Source organism: Gracilinanus agilis, chromosome 1, assembly GCF_016433145.1.
Source record: "Gracilinanus agilis isolate LMUSP501 chromosome 1, AgileGrace, whole genome shotgun sequence".
In the NCBI taxonomy this organism is placed as follows: domain Eukaryota; kingdom Metazoa; phylum Chordata; class Mammalia; order Didelphimorphia; family Didelphidae; genus Gracilinanus; species Gracilinanus agilis.
The window spans coordinates 797,333,384-797,354,790 of record NC_058130.1 but is presented as its reverse complement, the minus strand read 5'-3'; the positions used below and the strand labels follow the sequence as shown (position 1 = coordinate 797,354,790).

General features: G+C 47.5%; 1 protein-coding gene across 1 annotated transcript in view; it reads right to left on the bottom strand.

Moving 5' to 3' along the window:
* Positions 1 to 41: 41 nt before the first annotated feature.
* The window catches only part of LOC123230561 (zinc finger protein 624-like), a 36,055-nt gene continuing 14,689 nt past the window's right edge, over positions 42 to 21,407 (bottom strand). Inside the window, exons 8-16 of the mRNA XM_044656695.1 lie at positions 20,309 to 20,448; positions 19,432 to 19,515; positions 18,210 to 18,277; positions 17,640 to 17,719; positions 13,502 to 13,759; positions 12,528 to 12,605; positions 12,228 to 12,332; positions 8,757 to 10,474; positions 42 to 173 (exon numbers count right to left, since the gene is read on the bottom strand). Of these exons, the coding sequence (XP_044512630.1) occupies positions 42 to 173; positions 8,757 to 10,474; positions 12,228 to 12,332; positions 12,528 to 12,605; positions 13,502 to 13,759; positions 17,640 to 17,719; positions 18,210 to 18,277; positions 19,432 to 19,515; positions 20,309 to 20,448 (2,663 nt within the window). The remainder of the gene's footprint in view (positions 174 to 8,756; positions 10,475 to 12,227; positions 12,333 to 12,527; positions 12,606 to 13,501; positions 13,760 to 17,639; positions 17,720 to 18,209; positions 18,278 to 19,431; positions 19,516 to 20,308; positions 20,449 to 21,407) is intronic.

Genomic DNA, 21,407 nt, shown 5'->3' with positions numbered 1-21,407 from the left:
ACATCAGGGGCTCTTCCAATGAATGGTCCGAATGGATCTCCTTAAGCATTGCCTGGCTGGATCTTTTTGCCATCCAAAGGACTCTCCAAAGTCTTCACCAGCAGCACCATCCAAAACGCCAATTCTGTGGCGCTCAGCTTTCCTCGTAGCCCCGCTCCCATCGCCATTCCTTGCTGCTGGAAAACCCAAGAGCTTTGACTCGATGGCCCTTCGTCAGTAAGGCGATGTCTCTGCTTCCTAGTATGCTCGCCAGGCTTGCCGGTTTTCCTTCAAAGCAGCCAGTGTCATTCGCAATGATCTTTGAGCTCAAGAATAGAAAACCCGACTCTGCTTCCATGTTTGCTTGCTGTGGTTTGGTTGTTTTTTGTTCTGTCCGACTCTTTGTGACCCCTTTTGGGATTTTCTCGGCAAAGGAGGAACAATAGGGTTCTGAATTGGTCCAAATGATTCTGGAGAGCAATTTGGAATTATTCAAAATGATTAAAAGGTCCGCACTCAGCTATCTACTAACCCAGAGATTCCGCTAATGAAGTCAATGACAAAACAGAAAGGCCCTAACAGCGATACAGCGATACAGCGATACAGCGATAGCAGCACTTTTTGTTGGCGTAATAAACAAACAAATAAACAACAACAACAAAAAAAAAAAAACAAGAAATAAACCAAATCTCCCACAATGGGGAACAGCTATAAAGTTGTGACATGAACATAATCAAATATGCTGATGCTGCCAGACAATGAAGATAGACAAGTGGGACAGCCTGACCAAGATGAACTTAATATGGTTTTTTTTTTAACCCTTGTACATCGGTGTATTGTCTCATAGGTGGAAGATTGGTAAGGGTGGGCAATGGGGGTCAAGTGACTTGCCCAGGGTCACACAGCTGGGAAGTGGCTGAGGCCGGGTTTGAACCTAGGACCTCCTGTCTCTAGGCCTGACTCTCACTCCACTGAGCTACCCAGCTGCCCCTTAATATGTTTTTTAAAAAGCAAACAACTGTGTGACCCTGGGCAAGTCACTTGACCCCCATTGCCCACCCTTACCGCTCTTCCACCTAGGAACCAATACACAGAAGTTAAGGGTTAAAAAAAAAAAAAAGCAAACAATATGTGAGCGATTTGGGATCACCCATATGTTCATCTTTTTCAGATCTGCTTTACAGAAATACTCGTTCTGAGGAAGTGTTTAAGCTCTGAATATGATATAATTTTAAATGATTATGATAAATACGGAAAGGCAAGGGAAGACGAGCTAACTGACCCCAAATGAAAGGGAAGTGGCAAATAGAATTCACAGTGAATACAACGTAAGCAAAGAACAAAACCACTGTGAAATCATGACTAAATCTGGCCTCAGAGATGTAATAATATAATACCGTGCACGTATACAGGACTTTAAAATTTGTAAACTTTTTAACAACTTTCCAGAGATTACCACGCTTGGTCCTTACAACAACCCTTTGAGGAAGGTGGTGTTATCACCCTCATTTCACAGGTGAAAAAACAGAGGCTGGTGAGGTCAAGTGACTTGTCTAGGGTCAAACAACTGAGAGGCGTCTGAAACAGTATTTGAACTGAGGTCTTTCTGCCTCTAAATTCTGCCGAGAGCCTCTCAGAAAAATAAGATCCTATCAGGGCTCCATGAAAGTCAGTGCAGATGGCAAAGCCCTGCCTTGATTTCTGTGATCTGAAAATCAGGTCACAAGATGGATAGATAGCCCAATCAGATCCTTCTATGTGACTCTCTTCTGATCAACACTTTTTATTATTAAAATTATTATAATCTATATTTTTAGGATAGCCCCAAGACTAATAGAAATCCCCTCATAGAAAATCTTTTAATTACTCTATAATAAACCAGCATTTAATGAGTTAATAACTCCCATCCTTAGTAAAAAAACAAGACAGGAGAAGCTGCCTTTTCTCTGTCTCAGAGTTTGAAGGTCACAACATGGCAAAATAAAAATACCTTTTTGCCTCGATCCTTTCTCACACTGAATTTAACCCTATGAAGCCAAAACATTCTCACACTTCACTACTTTCCCACGTTAGAGTTGCCCCCACCCCGAATTTAGGAGTTCTCACACTAATCCACTTTTGAAATAAGTTGAAGGTTCTTTTATAAAAATAAAACTTAGATAAAGTAGAGCTTTGGTAACCTTGAAATCTGTTTAGACTAAAGTGAAATTGATATGAGAAATTGAACTTTGCTTGCCAACTTTTCTGTGAACCTTGAGTTCTTCTCTGTTTTGAATTTTAAATGTAAATTTTCCCAGCATTTGTGTGACTGTGAGAGAAAGGAACAAAAATAAAGATTCTACAGGAAGTGGCATAGAACAGCTTCCAGAAACCCACTGTGTCTCCAACTCTTTTTCTTCCTCTCGGCTAAACCATCACACCTCTCAAGAAAACTGGAAACTTCTGGCTGGCTTCCAGCAGGTAGCTTTGTCATCTGCACTGACTTTGATGGAGCCCTGATAAGATCTTATTTCTCTGAGAGGCTGTAGGCAAAATCCCTCAAACTATCTACTGTGCCATGTCCCTGTGAGAAGGCACTTCTGATGTTTCTTTGCAGAAGAATGATTGGGGCAAGGAGAAAGGGAATCGAAGGAATGACTGGGGATGTGGGCTTCTGTCCATGTTGGACTTGTTGATATTTTGGCCCATCTTGCTGAATTGTTTTTGTTCCTCTCATCACTTGTTCAGAGGGAAAGTCTTCTGGGAGAGGCGAATTCTTTGGGAACAACAGGTGATGTGTAGACAAAAGATATCAATCAATAAGAATTGTTTTAAAAGATAGTATGAAGGGGAAGGTGGGTGGCCCAGTGAATTGAAAGCCAGGCTCAGAGACTGGAGATCCTGAGTTCAGATGTGGCCTCAGACACTTCCTAGCTGTGTGACCTTGAGCAACTCACTTAAGTCCCAATCCCTGACTCTTGCCTCTCTTTTGCCTCAGAACCAATATACAATAATGATTCTAAGACATAAGATAAGGGTTAAAAAAAAGAGTAAAAAATACTTTATGAAATGCTTTACTAAGAAAAAAATGATATCTCCAACATTTCCTCAATCTACAAGCTGGATAACCGCCTCAAAAGTACAAGGATTATGAGTCTGCCACAGCTTGTCTTGGGTGACTGGGTAACAGCCCTTTGTAGTCTTCACTTCCCCGGTATTCCTTCCCCACCTCTTTAATGAATTTCTCTTAAGCCTACAGGCTGCATTTCTGATACTGTCTGAAAATCAGCCATTTGCCTTTCTCTAGATTTGTATCATCTCCTGTTCTCAATACTGGCTCACTCGGCAATGAAGCACGCCTGCCAGCTCTTTATGAAGCCTTGCAGAGAGACTCTGGGTCAAGTGACCGGAAGTCTTCCAGAGCTGACAGTCAGTCCCTTATCATCTCCCTTCTTACCAACTATAACTGATTAGCCTTTCTGCCCTTCCCACTTGGGTGGCCCAAACACAATGAGAATCCTTCTCCCTCTTCTTGGTCATTGGTATCTCTCCTACCTCAAGATTCTGCCTCTTCTTCACTGTCCTCTTTGCCTCAATACAGTTTTTGGTGTTGGCGAAACTTCAGAGACTGAGTGCCCAAACCATGTGTCCCGCCCCTACCCCAGATGGGGGAGGGAGGAAGTATGAGGAAGCACTCCCTTTGGCCTGCTGGGCAGAGGGTCGGGTGAGGGTCCTCAGGCCAGGAGAGGGGGAGGGGAGCAGCCTGGCCCCCTGTCCCTTTGGCTTTCTTGTAACAAACTCTGGTGAACTCTGTGCTGAGGTGACAGCACCCATGCTCAAGGCAAAGGTCCCGAGTGCTCCCTCAGGCACACACATTCACCAATATGAGCTTAAGAAAACCCATAAACCAAGAACACACCTCTTCCTTTTTTGGTATCTTTTCTGATTTCTGCTCCAGTCCTTCCTTCAGGTCTCATCTAAGGGCCCCTTCTCCTCCCTGCAGTGGGAGTGATGCCTTCCCTCTGACACTATCTCCAACTCACTCAACCTAGGGCTTGTTGGTACTTGGTCCTCTGAAAGTTGCCTCCTGTTGGACTGTGCGCTTCTCAAGTGGTTTCAAGACTTGGGTTTCTGTCTCCACTTTTTAGCACAGTGTATGGTCTTTGTTTTACTGACATACCTGACTTGTCCTGTAATAGGGGGTGGGATCCCTTAGAGCCCCAGGCCATAGAGAGCACTTGAGGGACACCTCAGTTTCTGACACCAGGAACACAAGTAGCTCAAGAAAGCTGACCAGGGGCGATCAGAGGCAGCTGCACAAACACTGAAGTCATTTCATACACATTTATGATCTGAGCCCCTCGCATTGATGGGTGCCTTTTGCTTACCCCCCAGACGTGGTGACTCCTCAGAGTAACATGTAATAACTTACCTCCTCCATGATATGTATCTTTTTGATCACCCCTCAAATATCAAAACTTTTCACAAATATATTACTGACAGCAGCAACCATTGCTTGCACCCCTGATGTCAAGGTGCTATATACAGAGGGATTACTGACAGACCATCAGTCAAACCTCAGAATCCCCCCACTTGTCATGTAGTTCCCTTTGTCTATAAACTATGTAAGTTCTCCTTTCTTCTCTTTTCAGAAAGGCAGTTTTCCACCTTCACTCTGCTTCCTGGCCATTTAATTCTTTCTCCTAATAAAATTTCTTTATAAGATTTGCTATGAGCCTCTCACTCCTGGACTGAGTTGGAATTCCTCCCACAACATTCACGAGCCCATGGGGTTTTCTGGGCAAAGATACTAGAACAGTTTGCCATTTTCTTCTCCATGTGCTCTCATTTTACTGATGAACTGAGGCAGAACAGTCAAGTGATCTGCCTCCAGCCACATGGCCACTGTTGGAGGTTGGATTTGAACTCAGATATTCCAGGCCTGGTGATCTATCCACTGTACTTCTTTTAAAAAACATAAGGTATTAAGTACCAAGTATACTGGTTTCTTCTAATAACAACCACTTTTATTAGAATTGTTGCCCTTTTGTGTCCTCAAAATTTCATTCTTGAATTTCCCAATTCCCTCCTAGACTGATTTCTCTGGTAGAATTTTAGGCCAGGGGATAAGCCCTGTTCTTCTTCTTAAACTTTTGAAGTGTTTTTTTTTTCTAAAACCTAGGGGTTGAATCTGAGACTGTCTCACTTTCTCTTCTCTTCCTGCCTCTGATGGTCCTACTTGTGTGATTTTGGGCTATTCTTTCCCCCGCATTGTTTTCCTTATATGTGAAAACCAGGGTGTCAGAGAACATGGCCTCCAAGGTCCTTCCAGCTCTCAAACCATAATCTAACACTAGGAGCAAAGTTTCCCAGGGAGTGATGCTTCTCCCTGTGAAAAAAAATTCTTTATTGTCTATCTTGAGTTAACACTAACTTAAGTACCCCTACTTAGTACCTCACTAGACCAAGAAGACAGGATTAACTCTTTGTCTACTTTTGAATTGAATCAACAAAAGACTGAACACTCTATTTAGTACTAGATGAGAAGCTAGCAAGGTACTTAGAGAATTCATACCCTTAGAAATTCAATCATTCAGGAAACTATGAACCTTTTTTATGAGAATTTGATCCCACAGGTGAGAAGTTGATCCCACAGACATGTGATTGACCCCTGTGAAGAGGGGAAGGGACAAGAAGTCACCATAAAAGCAAGTGCCAGACTCCTTTAGGAGAGATTGTCTTTGAGAAGATAGTCTGAAGAGATTGTTGTAAAGATGGGATTAACTCTCCCCAGCCCATTTTTAGATTTTATCACCAGAAGCATATACACCCCACTTATTATTAAGCAACCCTGCATTACAGGAGGTCTGTGACCCACATGTGTGATGTCAGAATCAATTGACTGCCCCCAGGGCAGTCCTAAGCAAAGCTTTAGCTGTAATTGGTCCATGTAAAAGTGGATGGAAGGCACAGGAAGTGATGAAAGAAATGGTCTTCAAAAGTGGCAAGAACTTCCTGTGACCAGATCTTTCGCCTTCAACTTGACCCTGGAGGAGCTCCAGCTAAGGACATCATACTGCTTTCCCTTAGAACTACCACATGGGTGAGTGAAAAAGGCTGAATCCTTTCCCTGGCTTGTTCTGCAAGTACTAGCCTCCAGAGAGGCGCTTTGTCTTGGAGGAGGCCTCGTGACTAAAACCCTTCTTTAATTTACCTCTGGGCCTCCTTTGCTGGGGCATCTTAAACCCTGCCTGGTTCAGATCAAGTCAGAATAGCTACTTTCTGTGATTTTCTTACTTTCACTTTTTCTCCTTTTGTAAATAAACTATCATAAAAAGTCATTTGGAATTGAGTAATAATTCCTGGTGACCACACTCTTATAAATTTATTCATACCCTTTTATTTTTACCTTTTACATTGTCTTATGGGGATAGTCTTCTGACTAGGGAGAGTCTTCAAGGGAGCTTCACTGGAGACTGCAGCTTGGATCCTGGGCTTCAACTTTGACTCTTGATTCCTGGACCTCTTCGTTGGGTGAGTGAAAGGCTGACTCCTTTCCTAGTTTCTGGAGAGACTAGCTTTCATCTTGGAGGAGGCTATGTGGTTACTCACTACCAGCCTTCCTGGTGGAGAGCTAATTAATCTCTGCCTGGATTAAGCAGACCTGGAGTAAACATTTAGGTTGATAGGATAGAGAACCTCTCTAACCTCTTCACAATTCTCTACTTTAATGTTTCCTCTCCATTTTGTAAATATTTGTATAATACATTTCTGACTCGAGATAATATTGGCATCCACATAATTTCATAAAATTATTGTCTAATCATTAAATTTAATGCTTACATCCCCAAGGTTTCTATTGGGGGTGTTGGAACACATGGCCTCCAAAGTCCTTTCCAGCTCTTAATCCCTTAGGAGCAAAGTTTAAAACAAAGCCATCATTTCTCTCCCAGAAGTTTCCTGTCATTTCCACCACAGTAATCTATTCCCGTTTTTTTTTTAAGAAAACTGATATTTTTTGAAGAATATAATAATTATTAAAGAGGGGCAAGAGGTTATTAGCTTCCCTTCTTTTGAAAGAGCTCTAGCAGCCTTCTGGTTAACTGAAGTTCCTTAGCACTAGTAAAATCTTGCCTGTGTGGGAAGCTTAGAATGAATTTCCTGAATTTGCCTTCTTTCTCTTTGTGTCCAGGTGCTTTACTGCAGAATTCAGTGTTTATTCTTTCTCCATCCACTGATCTTCAGCAAATGCTCTAGTATGCACAACAGTTGGCTTTTTTACTGTCCAAATCAGTGTTGTTCTTAATCTGGATTCAATTAATACCTTTTAAAAAAGAAATTTTGTTGCCTGCATTTCAGTGTCCTTTGAAATCCTATGTATTTTACTTAATGCTTTGAAAAAAAACCTGTTATTCTGAAAAAGGTACCAGACTTTGTCAGAATACCAAAGGGAACTATGGCACAAAAAACATTCAGAACCTCTGGTCTGCATGGCTGTTAGTACTCTTGGATGACAAAATTCTTATTCTCCATCCACTTCATCTATATAAATGAAAAAAAAAGCATTTAAGCACTTACTGTACCCAAGGCTAGATAAATCTAACAGAAACATAGACAAAAGGAAAAATACAGAGCTAAAATGTTGGAGAAGTTAGAGCTTAAACACTAAGTTTTCTGAATGATAACACTAAAGAATACACACATTACTCAGAATCATATGATACCTTTATAAAACCATACCATGAGCCAGGACACAGAGAAATGAAAAATATCAAAAATAAATACTACATGCTACCTTATGGACCATAACAGATTAAAAAAAGTAACCAATACAAAGTACAAACAAAAGAAACACACCTGAATAGACATTTAACAATAATATATCTCAAATAACAAGTGGGTCAAAGGTTGAATCACAGTAACAATAATATGAGAGAGAATAACAATAAGACAAAATACCAAAATTTCTGGGAGGCAGTTAAAGTATCTCAGAGGATAAATTATATCCCTAACAACATATATTAAAAATAGAGAAAAATAGAGGAATAGTAAACTGAATATATAATAAAATTAGAAAATAAATAAGCACAAAATAAATACCAAAAGGACAATTTTCAAAATAGGGCATAAATTCAGAAACTTCAAAAAAAAAGACTGTTGAACTAATAACATAACTAATAACTGGTCATTTAAAAAGACTAATACATTGATAACTTTTTACATCACCAGGAGAAAGGAAAATTAAATTAACAAAATCAAAAAATAAATACCATGAAGTCACAACAAAGAAGAAAAGAACATTAAAGGATTTCTCTTTGATACTAAATCTCTGATATAGGCTTCTGCTTTAGCCAAAGGCCCTCCCACATTAATTATACTCATGGGGTTTCCCTTTGATATTGCATGACAGAAAGTAAAGTGATATCTAAAGGTGAAAACATTCAATATTTGTTATAATCATACTCTCCAGTATGCCTCCTCTGTGTTTTAACTGGAAGCCTGTCCACCTTCATAAGGTTTGGCCCAGTACAAATTCACTCAAGTTTAATAAATTCTGTTTTCTGATTGAAAGACTTTGCACATTGATTGCAGTGAGAGGGCTTCTCACTCTAGTAAAGTATTCCCCCTAGGAATAAAGCTTACCATCACTCGTTACATTCAGAAGGTTTCTCTTCAGTATGGGTTTTCTGGTGCCTAGTAAGATCTGCTCTCTGCCTATAGGCCTTCCCACATTTATTACATTCATAAGGTTTGGCTCCAGTATGAATTCTCAAATGTCGAGTAAGTTGTGTTCTCACCCGAAAGGCTTTCCCACATTCGTTACATTTATAAGGTTTGGCTCCAGTGTGAATTCTCTGGTGCCGAGTAAGCTGTGTTCTCACCCGAAAGGCCTTCCCACATTCAGTACATGCATAAGGTTTCTCTCCAGTGTGAATTCTCTGATGATACATTAATTCTGCACTCTCCCAAAAGGCCTTCCCACATTCATTACACTCATAAGGTTTCTCTCCAGCATGAATTCTATGGTGTCGAATAAGTTCTACCCTCTGGGGGAAGGCCTTTCCACATTCGTGACATTCATATGGTTTATCACCAGTATGAATTCTTAAATGTTGACTAAGTGTTGCCCGTCGGGAAAATGCTTTTCCACATTCGTGACATTCATATGGTTTCTCTCCAGTATGAATTCTTTGATGGTAAGTAAGGGCTGAACTGGTAGTAAAAGCCTTCCCACACTCATGACACTCATATGGCTTCTCACCAGTGTGATTTCTTTGATGCAGTGTGAGCTCTGCACTCTGTCGGAAGGCTTTTCCACAATCAAGACATTCATAAGGTTTCTCTCCTGTGTGTATTTTCTGATGTCGAGTAAGTTCTGAGCTCTGGCAGAAAGCCTTCCCACATTCATGACATTTATAAGGTTTCTCTCCATTATGTATTCTCTGATGTTGGGTAAGCTTTCCACTCACACGAAATGCTTTGCCACATTCATTACATTCATAAGGCTTCTCCCCAGTATGAATTCTCTGATGTCGAGAAAGCTGTTCACTTAGGCGGAAGGCCTTCCCACATTCATTACATTTATAAGGTTTCTCTCCAGTATGGATTCTCTGATGATAAATGAGTTCTGCATTTTGCCAGAAAGCTTTCCCACATTCATGACATTCATAAGGTTTTTCTCCAGTGTGAACTCTCTGGTGTTGGTTAAGCTGTGCGATCAGACGGAAGGCCTTCCCACATTCAGAACATTCGAAAGGTTTTTCTCCAGTGTGAATTCTTCGATGTTGGGTAAGTTGTGAACTCTGCCAGAAGGCTTTCCCACACTCATGACATTCGTAATGTTTCTCCCCAGTATGAACTCTCTGATGATAACTTAGTCCTGTTCTCTGACGAAAGGCTTTCCCACATTCATGACATTCATATGGTTTTTCTCCAGTGTGAACTTTCCGATGATAACTTAGTCCTGTTCTCTGGCGGAAAGCTTTCCCACATTCAGGACAGACATATGGTTTCTCTCCAGTATGAACTCTCTGATGATAAATTAGACCTTTCTTCTCACGGAAAGACTTTCCACATTCACTACATTCATAAGGTTTTTCTCCTGTATGAATTGTCTGATGGCAAGTAAGATGTGCACTCAAGCGGAAAACCTTGCCACATTCGTTACATTCATATGGTTTCTCCCCAGTGTGAATTGTCTGATGACGAATAAGGTGAGCACTCTGGCGGAAGACTTTCCCACATTCATTGCATTCATAAGGTTTCTCCCCAGTATGAATTGTCTGATGTCGAGTAAGTTGTGTATTAAGGCGGAAAACTTTCCCACATTCATTGCACTCATAAGGTTTCTCCCCAGTATGAATTCTCTTGTGTTCAATAAGGTGTATACCCAGAAAGAAAGCTTTCCCACATTCATTACAAATATAGGGTTTCTCTCCAATACGAGTTAACTGATGGGAATTACCGGATGGGCTATCGTTGAAGGCTTTCCCACAGTTATATTCATATGTTTGCTCTATAGGATATAGTCTATGATATTCAATAAAGTCTAATTTAGAACCAAAGGATTTCCCACACTCATTATACTTAGAAAATATTTTCTTAGAGCAGATTCTATTACATGAATTTATGTCTGAATATAGACTGACATTCTTTCTGTCAGTAGGACAACCTTGGAGACTCTGTCCTTTACATACTCCCTGCTGTGGAACAATGACTGGTCTAAGACTGAAACTTCTGTCATAGGGATTACTCTCTTGCCCTTGTGCTTTCCTGGGAGTTTTCCTTTGGATGATTTCTTCTAGCTGAGAATTTCTATCCTCCTTGCTCTGCTGCCTCTGTAACACAGCATCACATCCCCAGGCCACTCTGAAGTTGTAGACCAAGGAACCATTCCATCTCATGAATCTTTTCTGAGATGATGGTTCCAAAGAAATGTTCAGCTTTGGACCTGATTCCTGGGTATCAGGCCTAGTCTTCCGATCTGAAAGAAAGAAAAGTGTAAACATCCCCATATTTATCCCCATTGTTGCCTTGTCCTTAGATATTTCTTGCATCTCCTGCAGTCAAACCTCAACAGGAAAAACAAATAACAAATATCCCTTTATGTTTGCCATATACATTTATAATTTGTATTATCATTCACAACCACCTCGTGAGATGAGGACAGTTATTACAATTTAAAAATGAAGACACTGAAGCCCACTATGACCTGGAGACTTGCCTAGGGCCAAACAAATGACTGGCAGAAACAGAACCAGAGCTTAAATCTGCACTGCCATCCCAACAGATCCACCCAAGGAACTAAACTGACTGCTGACAAATATTGAAACAAGGCTAAAGAATCATCAATTACAGACAACGTGAAGAAGATTCTTGAATGGACTTGGGAGTCTTGGTCTGCCCTAATCTTCTGCCCTCGGTTTCCTAGCAAAACTAAGATTCTATGATTCTAAATATTCCTTATCCCTACTACATATATTCCTGAGTCTGAGAAGGGCAACAAAAGAAGAACAGAGCTAATTAGTCCTGTCTCTTTTCCTTCAGGTTCTCCTCTGAAGTTTTCCCTTTCATAAATTCTCTAAAATAAGAAAAAAAAACAAACACCAAAAACCCATACCTGCTGTCTTAGAATTAATACTGTCAGTTCCAAGACAGAAGAGCAATGAAGGCTAGGCAACTGGAGTTAAATGACTTGCCTAAGGTCACCCAGCTAGGAAGAATCTGAGGCTAGATTTAAATCCAGGACCTCCCATCTCTAGGTCTGGCTCTCTATCCACTGAACCACCTAACTGTCTCTTTCATTTCTTCTTATAAGGTCCAGACTTGTGTCACATACAGGATTGAGAATCTAGTATTTAACAAAAAAGGACATAACTGAAGACAATATGTTTTAAGGAAAATGAATCACTATTAATTTCATTGTGAATGTCTTAAGAGCCCAGCCTTTGGGGTATGACTACCTAGGCTTTAACCCACCTCTCAGGTTTCTTATCTACATGAGCCCCTGGGCAAGTCACACCAGGATCTCCCTAAGGCTTCCCTTCCTCACGAATGAGGAATGATGGAGCTGGACTACAAGACACCGGAGGTTCTTCTCAGCTCTTGATATCTGATCCTATCACCCCAGAATCAAAGAATTTCAAAATTGGACAGGACCAACATCATGTGGAAGAAACAGTATCCTGTGTGTTTGTCTTGTAAGATGGAAAGAAAAAGAGCCTCCAAAAATATAAGAAAAGGTGTTTAAAAAGAGAAAACAAAAATACCTTCGCTCTGGACCAGCTCCAAACGCCATTCAAAGATCCCTCCCTGGGGCAGAATGTCCCACACCAGGAAGTAGAGGGAGGGAACCCCAGGAGGTGCAAGGCATGCTGGGGATATAGCTCCCTAGCACAGCGTAACCGAGGTCGGCTGCACATTTGTTACATCGTGACCGCGCTGGGAAGTCATTGGCTGGTACAGACCTGAAGCAAAGCCCCGAGTGGCCGTACAGCGTGGGCCAGAAGACCTCCACCAAGACAGGGTTCCAGTGTGGGAGGACGCGAATGGTGCCAGGACCCACTTACCTGCACAGCTGACCCTCATCCCGGGGGCTTCCCCTCGCTCCAGCTGCTCGATCACATCCGGCTTTGAAGAGGCCAGGCCTGTTTGTTGGAAAAGAAAAAAGCGTCGGACAGAGCTCAGAATCCTGTTCTCGGCACTGGCATGGAGGGGTCCTGGGAAGGGCCACGAGGGAGCCTGCGCTCTGCCTTCTGAGGATGTGCCGTCGTGCCGCCGGGCAGCTGCGAGGAAAGGGGCCCCGGCACGGCCTTCCTTCATTAGTCACTCCTCAGAAGGGTGCTGAGCTGGCATGTTGGGGGCCCTGAGAACTCAAGACGCAGCTCCGGCCCTCGGAAGGGACAATCCCAGGGGCCACCCGATCAAGGCCCCGGATCCTGGCTAAAAGCGAAGCTCCCCCATAGCCTGACATTCTCGGAGAGCATGGATTGTCTGGCTTTTTGTATTTGGTGCCAAATGCCTTGTACTTAATGAGGGATGAATCGGTGTTTCTTTTTTTTTTTTTTGAAGAGGGAAGAATTACTTTTATTTTTTTGTGGGAAAACTGGGCATCCAACTTGGGCAGGAAGTACTCAGGGGAGTGTTCCTGCAGACATCAATTTCAATGTCAGGGAGGAGCCTTTGACTCCTCCTTCATGGGACGTTAGAAATTAACATAAGGAAACCCCAACCTTGATCTAAACATTTCTGACTGGCCCAGATTCCTCTTGTACCTCAGAGATACCTTCCCTGCCTGAAAGATCTAGCCTGTTTTCCTCCCAGGACCTTTTGTCTCTATCCTCTGTGATTAGCCTGTTGGAGCAGCCCCTCCTGTACTCCAATTCATTCCCTGACCTTCCTGTACACTACCCATTCTGAATCGGTGTTTCTTAAATGGTGGGAAAACCCTCCCTTTGGGAAGAGTGGACATAAAGGAACAGAAAACCTCTGGTTTTCCCCGCTAAATTAACCGCCTTTGCCGATGGGGGCCTGTGGTTCTCACCCAGGCACACCAGGTTCTGGTAGTTCTCCAGCATCACCTCCCGGTACAGCTCCTTCTGGGAAGGGTCCAGGCGCCCCCACTCATCCTGGGTGAAGCTCACAGCCACGTCCCGGAATGTCACGGAGCCCTGAAACCCCAGATACACGTGCTGAAGGAGACGCAGCGCAGCTCGGCTTCCAAACCTGCCTCTGCCATTGACAACCCGAGGCACGGGATGTGGGAGGATGAGCCCGTCTCCCCTCGGACCCAGGGCCCTCCCTAAACTAGACGCAGGCACCAGGAAAGCCCAGACATGGCCACTTCCATCTCCAGACCTATGTACGCCAGGGGCTACGGACAACGTTCAGGCTTCAGTGTTCCAAGTAACACACTTAGTGCTACTGGAGGGAGTCTGAGAGGACACGACGCCGACTCAGGGCCACTCACTGAGCTCCCTTCCCCGACCCACAGCCCAGGGCTGAAGTGAGCCAACAGCTAGAGGGCAGACTAGGGACGGTAGGATCTAACGTGGACGGGGCCTTTGGGCAGGGCCTATGTAAGACCCCTCTATGCTGCAGTCTCAAGGAGGCTCCATAGCTGGGAGGGAACAGAGGCTTCAACTTGTGGTCACAAGAAATAAATCTAAAACGTAAAGGCAAGTGTGGATTGACGATGAGGCTGAAATAAAATGTTTACACATCAGGGAAATCCAGAAGAACCGGGGCTGCACCCGATGTCAGAAAAAGGAAAGTAAAACCTCACAACACCAAGAGATAAACAGGAACGAAGGAGCTGGTGTCACCTCTAATGGTCCATGTGCCAACAGTATGTCAGGCAGGTGGTCATGTACCTGGGACTGGAGCTGGTTAGATCTGAACTCAGGCACTTCCTAGCTCTGTGGCTCCCCTTCACCTTCCACATCTGTAAAATGGGGGTCCTGACAGTACCCACCTCAAAGAGCTGTTCTGAGGATCAAAGGAGACAGCATTTGTCAAGGGCTGAACACAGTGCCTGGCACACAGGTGCTCAATAAATGCTTGCTCCTTTCCCCTGAATTCATAAAAGAAAACTTTACAGAATTGCAAAAAAAACTCCAGTAACACAAGTGTAAGAAATTTTAATGTTCACATTCTCAGAGAAAATTCATGGTTTCTTCTTAATGGGAACATTAAAGAATATACATATTTCTCAATACTACAGAGGAACTCAAAAAAGCCCTACCCTTAGGCATAAGAGCAATTATAAACAAATGTTTAAAAAAAACCTATTAAAATGGTCATGAATATAGAAGCCCACTCATTCTATAGGTCAGGATAGAATCTTGGAAGCAGAAGAGATTTTAGTTTAAATTGTCCTCAACTTAGACTTCCTCTCTTATAACATCCCTAAAAACTGGTCATCCAATCTTAGCTTAAAGGTCTTCAGTGATTAGCAACTTCCTATTTGCCAGGGGGACTTACTGTTTTTTGGATAGTTCTAGTTAGCATCGAGATGGCATAGTGGAGAGTGCAGGCCCTAAAATCAAGAAGATTAACCTTCCTGAGTTCAAATTTGTCCTCAGACACTTACTAGCTGTGTGACCCTAGGCAACTCACTTTACCCTGTTTGCCTCAATTTCCTTATCTGTAAAATGAGCTGGAGAAGGAAATGGCAAACCACTCCAGAATCTCTGCTGAGAAAACTCCAAATGGGGCCATGGAGCGTCAGACACAATTGAAAGTACTGAACAACAAAAAAGATTACGAAGAGAAATTCCCCTAGAATAAGGCTACAACCATTTCTTGCTCTTCTACCTTTGTAAGCAAAGAAAATACAACGCTGTTTCAATACTCAGAGAGGCACATGTAGCCTACTTACACCAGTCATTAGCATTTCCAATGCCCTTTGGGACAATTCCAAATCTGCCCGTACAAAGAGGACAATTTGGGCTTGATGCCAAGGAAAACTTCCTAAGAATCAGAGCCGATGACCTTAGGAGGTCTTCATGAAGAAGGTGGGATCCTGGCTCTCTGCCCATCTGCTGTCTGCTGTCACACATGCTTTGGGCTAGGAACATAATGACAAAGGAGGCGTCCCTGCCCTCAGGAAGCATCCATTCTAACATGGAAGCACTATGTACATATAAAAGCTTTTTCTGCCTCTGCTGATTTAATCGGGTGATTTCTGTTGTTCTTGTTAATGTAATCGGTTACATTTCTAGCTTTCCTAACACGCATCCAGCACCAAGTTCCTGGAATAAATCCAACACCGTCACGGCGTATCTTCATGATAGGCGGCTGTCATCTCCTGGCTAATATTTTGTTTAAAATGTTTGCAGCAAAGTTGGCTAGTCAAATGAAGATAACTAACATTGATTCACCGACGACGTGGCAGGTACTCTACCAAGCCCTGGAATTAGATGTTGCTCTCTAGTTCTCTTTCTCCATTTAGATATTAAGAGCGGTCAATCGATGAACCTTTATTAAATGCCTACTCAGCGCCAGGAGTCATACTATATGCTGGTGATGGAAAGAGACAGCAGCCCCTGCCCGCCAGGACAATCTAATGAGACAAGTAAGCATCAGGCACCAAAAAGCCACAAGGAGGACAGAAGGGAAATCACGAAGCGAGGAAGGCTTCCTGGAGAAGGTGCCCACGACAGAGAGCACGACAACCCGCTCCCCGAGTCCGCTTCCCAAACGGGACAGGCCCGACTGAAGAGTCTACAGAGAAAAGGGACCTTCCGTCCTGGCAGGACGCACAGAACGTGGCTGCATCCGTGCGCTTGAGCCAAGTCCTTTCTGTCCGACTTACTCTAATGGGACATTCCTGTATCTGTGTGTATCCGTGCCTGATGGTGACGGAATCCGTCAATGAAATAAGCCACTCGCGGACCTTATCTGTACTTTTGGGCAAATGAAGCGGCTCCTGGCAGCAGAGCACGTGCGCGGCAGCCATGGCTGCATTCAAAGGATTATTCCTGTCTTTTCAGGTGCCCCCTCCCCCGCCCAAAGTGACCCGTGTGTTTCCAACAAGCGTGCTGACTGCGGCTAGCCGCGGCCTGGCCAGGAGTGGGCTGACTGCAGGGGCCGAGCGTAGCCACGGACTGCCTCCCCTCACGGCCTCCCAGAGATGGAGGGATCTCAAGCCCTGAACGAGTAAGCTGGGAAGCTGTTTCTCGCCTTGTTTCCACTTCATGTGCCCTTTTTAGTGCTGATTTGGAACTTTCGTGGCACTTTCTGGCCAGAGGAAATGGCTAAGAATTCGGGGGAGGCCCGAAGTCTGGGCCAACCCAAGCGTGCCGCCGTTCCAAGGAGCAGAGAGCGCTGCCGACGGATCTAGCGGCCCTGAATGCGAGGCCGAGGGAGCTGGGCAGCCAGTGTCCGCAGGAGCGCCGCCAGGCTACGAAAGCCGTCTTTGCCGTGACCTGCACACCGCCGGCCACTCGGACTTTGTTCGGGCTTCCTGCGCACACATATCAAACCCGCGCCAAACCCTCGTCTCCTCACTGAGGGGGAGAAACTGCACGTCCCAAGTGCGAGAAATGAGGGTCGCACGTTGTTTTTGCAGGCAATCATGGGAAATAAATTTGGGGAAGAGCGAGTGTGGCCAAGGTCTAAGGAGAAATGCTTCACGGACGCCTCCCTGGGCAGCTTTTGGTCCGGGGCCTGTAAATGAGTTGTGGCTGTGAGTAGATCAAGGCCCACAGAACAGCCTGAACTCGGAACCAAGAGCCGAGGGAGCTGCAAACTGCCCGTCCCCAGACGCTCCCTTGTTCTAAGATCGCTGCGCAGCCCTCACGGCTTGGAACTCGGCCCTGAATGTGCGGAGACCCACTGCCTTGGGAACGAAGGGACTGAACAGAGGAGAGAACACGACGGGGCGCCCACTGCCCACCTAGGTGGGATGCTGAAGCTGGGGAGGACTGGGGGGCCTGGATTCAAATGCTGTCTCTGGTCCTCAGTTTCCTCATCTGTGAAATGAGGGCAGGCCCAGAGGGCCCATACAGTCCCCCTGTTCCCCCCAGCTCGAAATCAAGGGCCTTGTGCCTCCCCAGACAGCTTTCTTCTTCCGCCAAAGCCCCGAAGGCCACGATGCTGCGTCCCTGCCAGGGAGACAGCCAAGGGTTTGCCCTCCCAGGACCCGACGCCACGTCAGGCCGAAGGAAAGAGCCACTTACCTGGGGGGTCCTGGCTGCCAGGAACAGGAGGGCCATCCCCCACCTTGCCAGGAACCTCCTTCGCCTTGGGAGGGGCAGAGCTGAGGAGGAAAAGGTCCGATCAGGATCAAGGCATGGAGCCGGCCCTGCCTCGGGGCGCTCTGCTAAGCCAAGCCCCCCCCCCCCTCCCGCTCAGTGAATGTCCAGGAAGTGCCAACCATGCAGGGTAGAAATGGCAGCTCATGATTAATGGGGGAAACAACACACGCGCACACAGGCGCAGACACATAGACGGATGCACACACACACACAAACACAGACATAGTCACACACAATCACACAGTCACAGACACAGACACATAGACACACAGACATACACAACCACACACAGTCACAGGCACACACACAGTCACAGACAGACACAGGCACAGACACAGACACACACACAGTCACAGACACAGGCACAGACAGTCACACACAATCACACACAGTCAGAGACAGACACAGACACACACCTAGTCACACACAATCACACACACACACACACACAGACACCCCACAAACAGGAAGCAATGACTCAGAAGGCGGCACCACAAGTAAGAAGGGCTGGGCTTGCAGGCAGCAGGCAGGAGGTGGGACTCGGCGCACACATGGAGGCTCTGGAGGGGACAGCCAGGAGGCCCAAGAAGCTGGGCCCGACAGAGGGGGCAGTGTGTAATGCTGGGCATCTCGGGGTGTACTGAGTGGGGGGTGACATCAGGAGAATGAGCTGGGGAGGGCAGGAACCCCAGGACAAGCAGCCCCCAAGCTGGAGAGATGGGGAGGGAGGCCACACAGGCCTCCGTGCCACGCTGGATGTGAGCAATGACAGCAGCTGGAGCCTGGGCCCCCCCCCCCCCCATGCCGCCTCGGGGCCAGGGAAAAGGTGGGTGGGGGAGGAAGAGAATGAACTCCACTTGGGATAGGGCCAATTGAAGATGGCGGAAAGCTCACTGAGCCAGGCACTGGGGCAGGGGAGGGCAGGAGGGGAGGAGCCGAGGGCCAGCACTTAAAGTTTCCTGACTTTTGAACGCTGTCTAAGGCTGCCTGGAGGCCAAGGAGAAGGCGAGAAGGAGACCGAGGGTCAGGGTGGTGTCCCTTAAAGGATGAGGCTGGAATGGGAAGGGAGCTGGGCCAGGAGGGAGGCGGCCATCAAAGAGATCTGGGTGGGATCTGGGCCGGGGAGGGCACCAAAGAGGCCAGCAGAAGGAAGATCCCGGAGGAAGGGAGGGGCCAAAAACATCCGGATGGAATCGGGATGGAGCGGGGCCTGGAGCCCGAGGTCCTGGGTTCTAATCCGTGCTCAGCCCCTTCATAGCTGAGGGACCCCCTATGCTAGCACTGAAGGGAAGAGCTGAAAGGGCGGGAGGGGCGGGAGGCTGTTCCTCAGAGGTGGAGCTTCAGGAGGCAGTTCTTGGAGGAAAGGCAGACCTGAGTCGGCCGGGAGGGCCGCCCACTGAGCACCAAACACACCCAGCAGGCACTTTTCGCCTCTGGGACAACTCAGGCAATAGAGGTTAGGTGACCAGGCCAGGGTCACTAGGCAGGGCCTGAAGCCCGGCGCTCTCCTTCGCCCCCACCTGCCCAGAACAATCTACTGAAGGGCTGGGCGGGCAGACAAACAGATCTATACAGAAGGGGGGGGAGGCTGGCCTGGGCCGGAAGGACGTGAGCTGGGGCCCGGGGGAGGGAAGGGGGCCAGGAAGCCCGGGGTTTACCCAGCAGATGAGGGAGCATCGGGGCGGGGGCCGAGAGGGACGGCACTGAGGGATACCCCGACAGTGGCAGGAGCGCCGCCGGGTGGACGGCTGGGACCTCGTTCAGCTCGGGGTCGGGTCTTGGCTAGAACCGGAGGACGCTGGGAGGGAAGCGGGGCGGGGAGGGCTGGAGACTCTCAGGACCTCTGGGGAGGGAAGGGAGAGCCGGGGGTCCTCCCCAGCCTGGGGCGGGGGAGGGGACGGAGAGGAGGAGCTCCCGAAGCTGAGGGTCCGGCCAGGCTGGGATGACAGTAGGGTCTGGGGGAGGGGTCACGAGCGGAGGTCCTGGGCCGACACTCACCCGGAGGACCCTCCTAAGAGGTGTTAGGTAGCAGGCCCCGGGACGCAGAACGGCGACCGGAAGTGACGCAAAGAAGGGCGCTCTTCGCCCCGCCTCCCTCTAACCCCGCCCAGGCCCGGCGGGCCAGTTCATTTCCCGGACTTTACAGAGCAGCCGCTCCTGGGAAATGAAGTCCAGAGACCAGAGCGACTTGTGCACTTGCTCCGGGACTCGGGCAATCTTGCCGGCCCCGCCCCCAAGTCACATGGGCGTCCAAGCTCCGCCCCCAAGAGACCCCGCCCCCTGGGAGCTCTTCCTGCAATCTCAGAGCTTGAGATTGCCTCCGGCCCTCCGCAGTCGCTGGCTGGGCGCCTCCCGTGTCCCTTCTCGCCGTGGGCTCTGGGGCCGGACTCTAGGGACGAGCCCGGAGTTCAAATCTTGCCTCCGGCCCTTGCTGAGTGACTGTAAAATGGCGATAATAGCAGCACCTGCCGGGGCTGAGGTCCTGTTGGCGAGGCGCTGGGCACGGTTCGTGGGCCGTGTGGCTGCTTTTCAGCCGCGTCCTAAACGGAGCTCGGGACCTTCCCCCAAGCCCTCCCCGCATCCGTCCGTGCCTCGGGCGCCCCCTCTCGGGATCCTGCCGGGCTCGGCTCCGGCGCGGCCCTCGGGGGATCCCCCGAGGCTGCTTCCACCCGGACCGGACCCGCCTCGCTGCCTCCGTACAGCTTCCCCCGGGCTTTGCCCAAAGGCAGGCCTGAGGGAATCCGTCCCGATGGGAGGGGGAGGCCTGGAGAGGAAAGGGCCGGGGGGCCGCCGAGCTCACTTGGGCCCCCACCTCTCTTCTAGTACCGCCTGCAAGTTTAACTGTCCGAGGTGACGTGTTAAGGGGGCGGCAACCACCGAAAGGCCTGACCTCCGGGGCGCCCTCAGCTCCGCCAATGGGAATCGGACCTTCGGTGGGGACCCCGAAGCAGTATTTCCAGTGACGTAATTGTAAGGGGCAAGTCCTGCCCCCCCTCCCCCGCAGCGGGGCCCCTCCGCTCCTTTCCCGAGTGGCACCCCTCCCCCATGGCTGGATGGTGTGTCAGTGACGAGGTGCCCCACCGAGGGGGCGCCTTGGCTGGCCACCTTGGCCGGCCACGGCGATTTCTCTTTGAAAATGTTGTTTTTAAATCTTTACCTTCGGGTTTCCCACCAGTTCTAGGGTGGAACAGCAGCGAGGGCTTGGCAAGTGACTCGCCCCGGGTCCACAGCTAGAGTGAGGCTAGATTTGAACACAGAATCTCCTCGCTCTAGCCACTGAGCCACCCAGCCATCCCCACATACAGATTTCTAGCACGATACAGACCACTTGACCATTACACACGTTTCTGGACTAGTGTGAAGCGAAGGGCGTGGCCCTTCTTTTAGGCCTATGAAAAGGCCTCCAGAGCCCTCTCTGGACTTGGGACGAGCTGCTGCCTCCCCCCACCCCAAGGACATTTTCTCATTTGACCCAGCCCTCTGCCCAGCAGCCCAATGGGAGCACTTCCTCCTCCCCCTGTCTGGGATGCCGGGAGCTGGTCACACTTGGGCCTTCCCTTCCCTAACCTGCCTCTGCCCAGCCTCTCAGTGGGAGCACTTTCTCTCCCCGTCAGGGTGGGGTGGGGGGGTGTCATGGCACTCGGTCTCTAAAAGGTTCACCATCACTGATTTAGGCCAAGATTGAGGAAG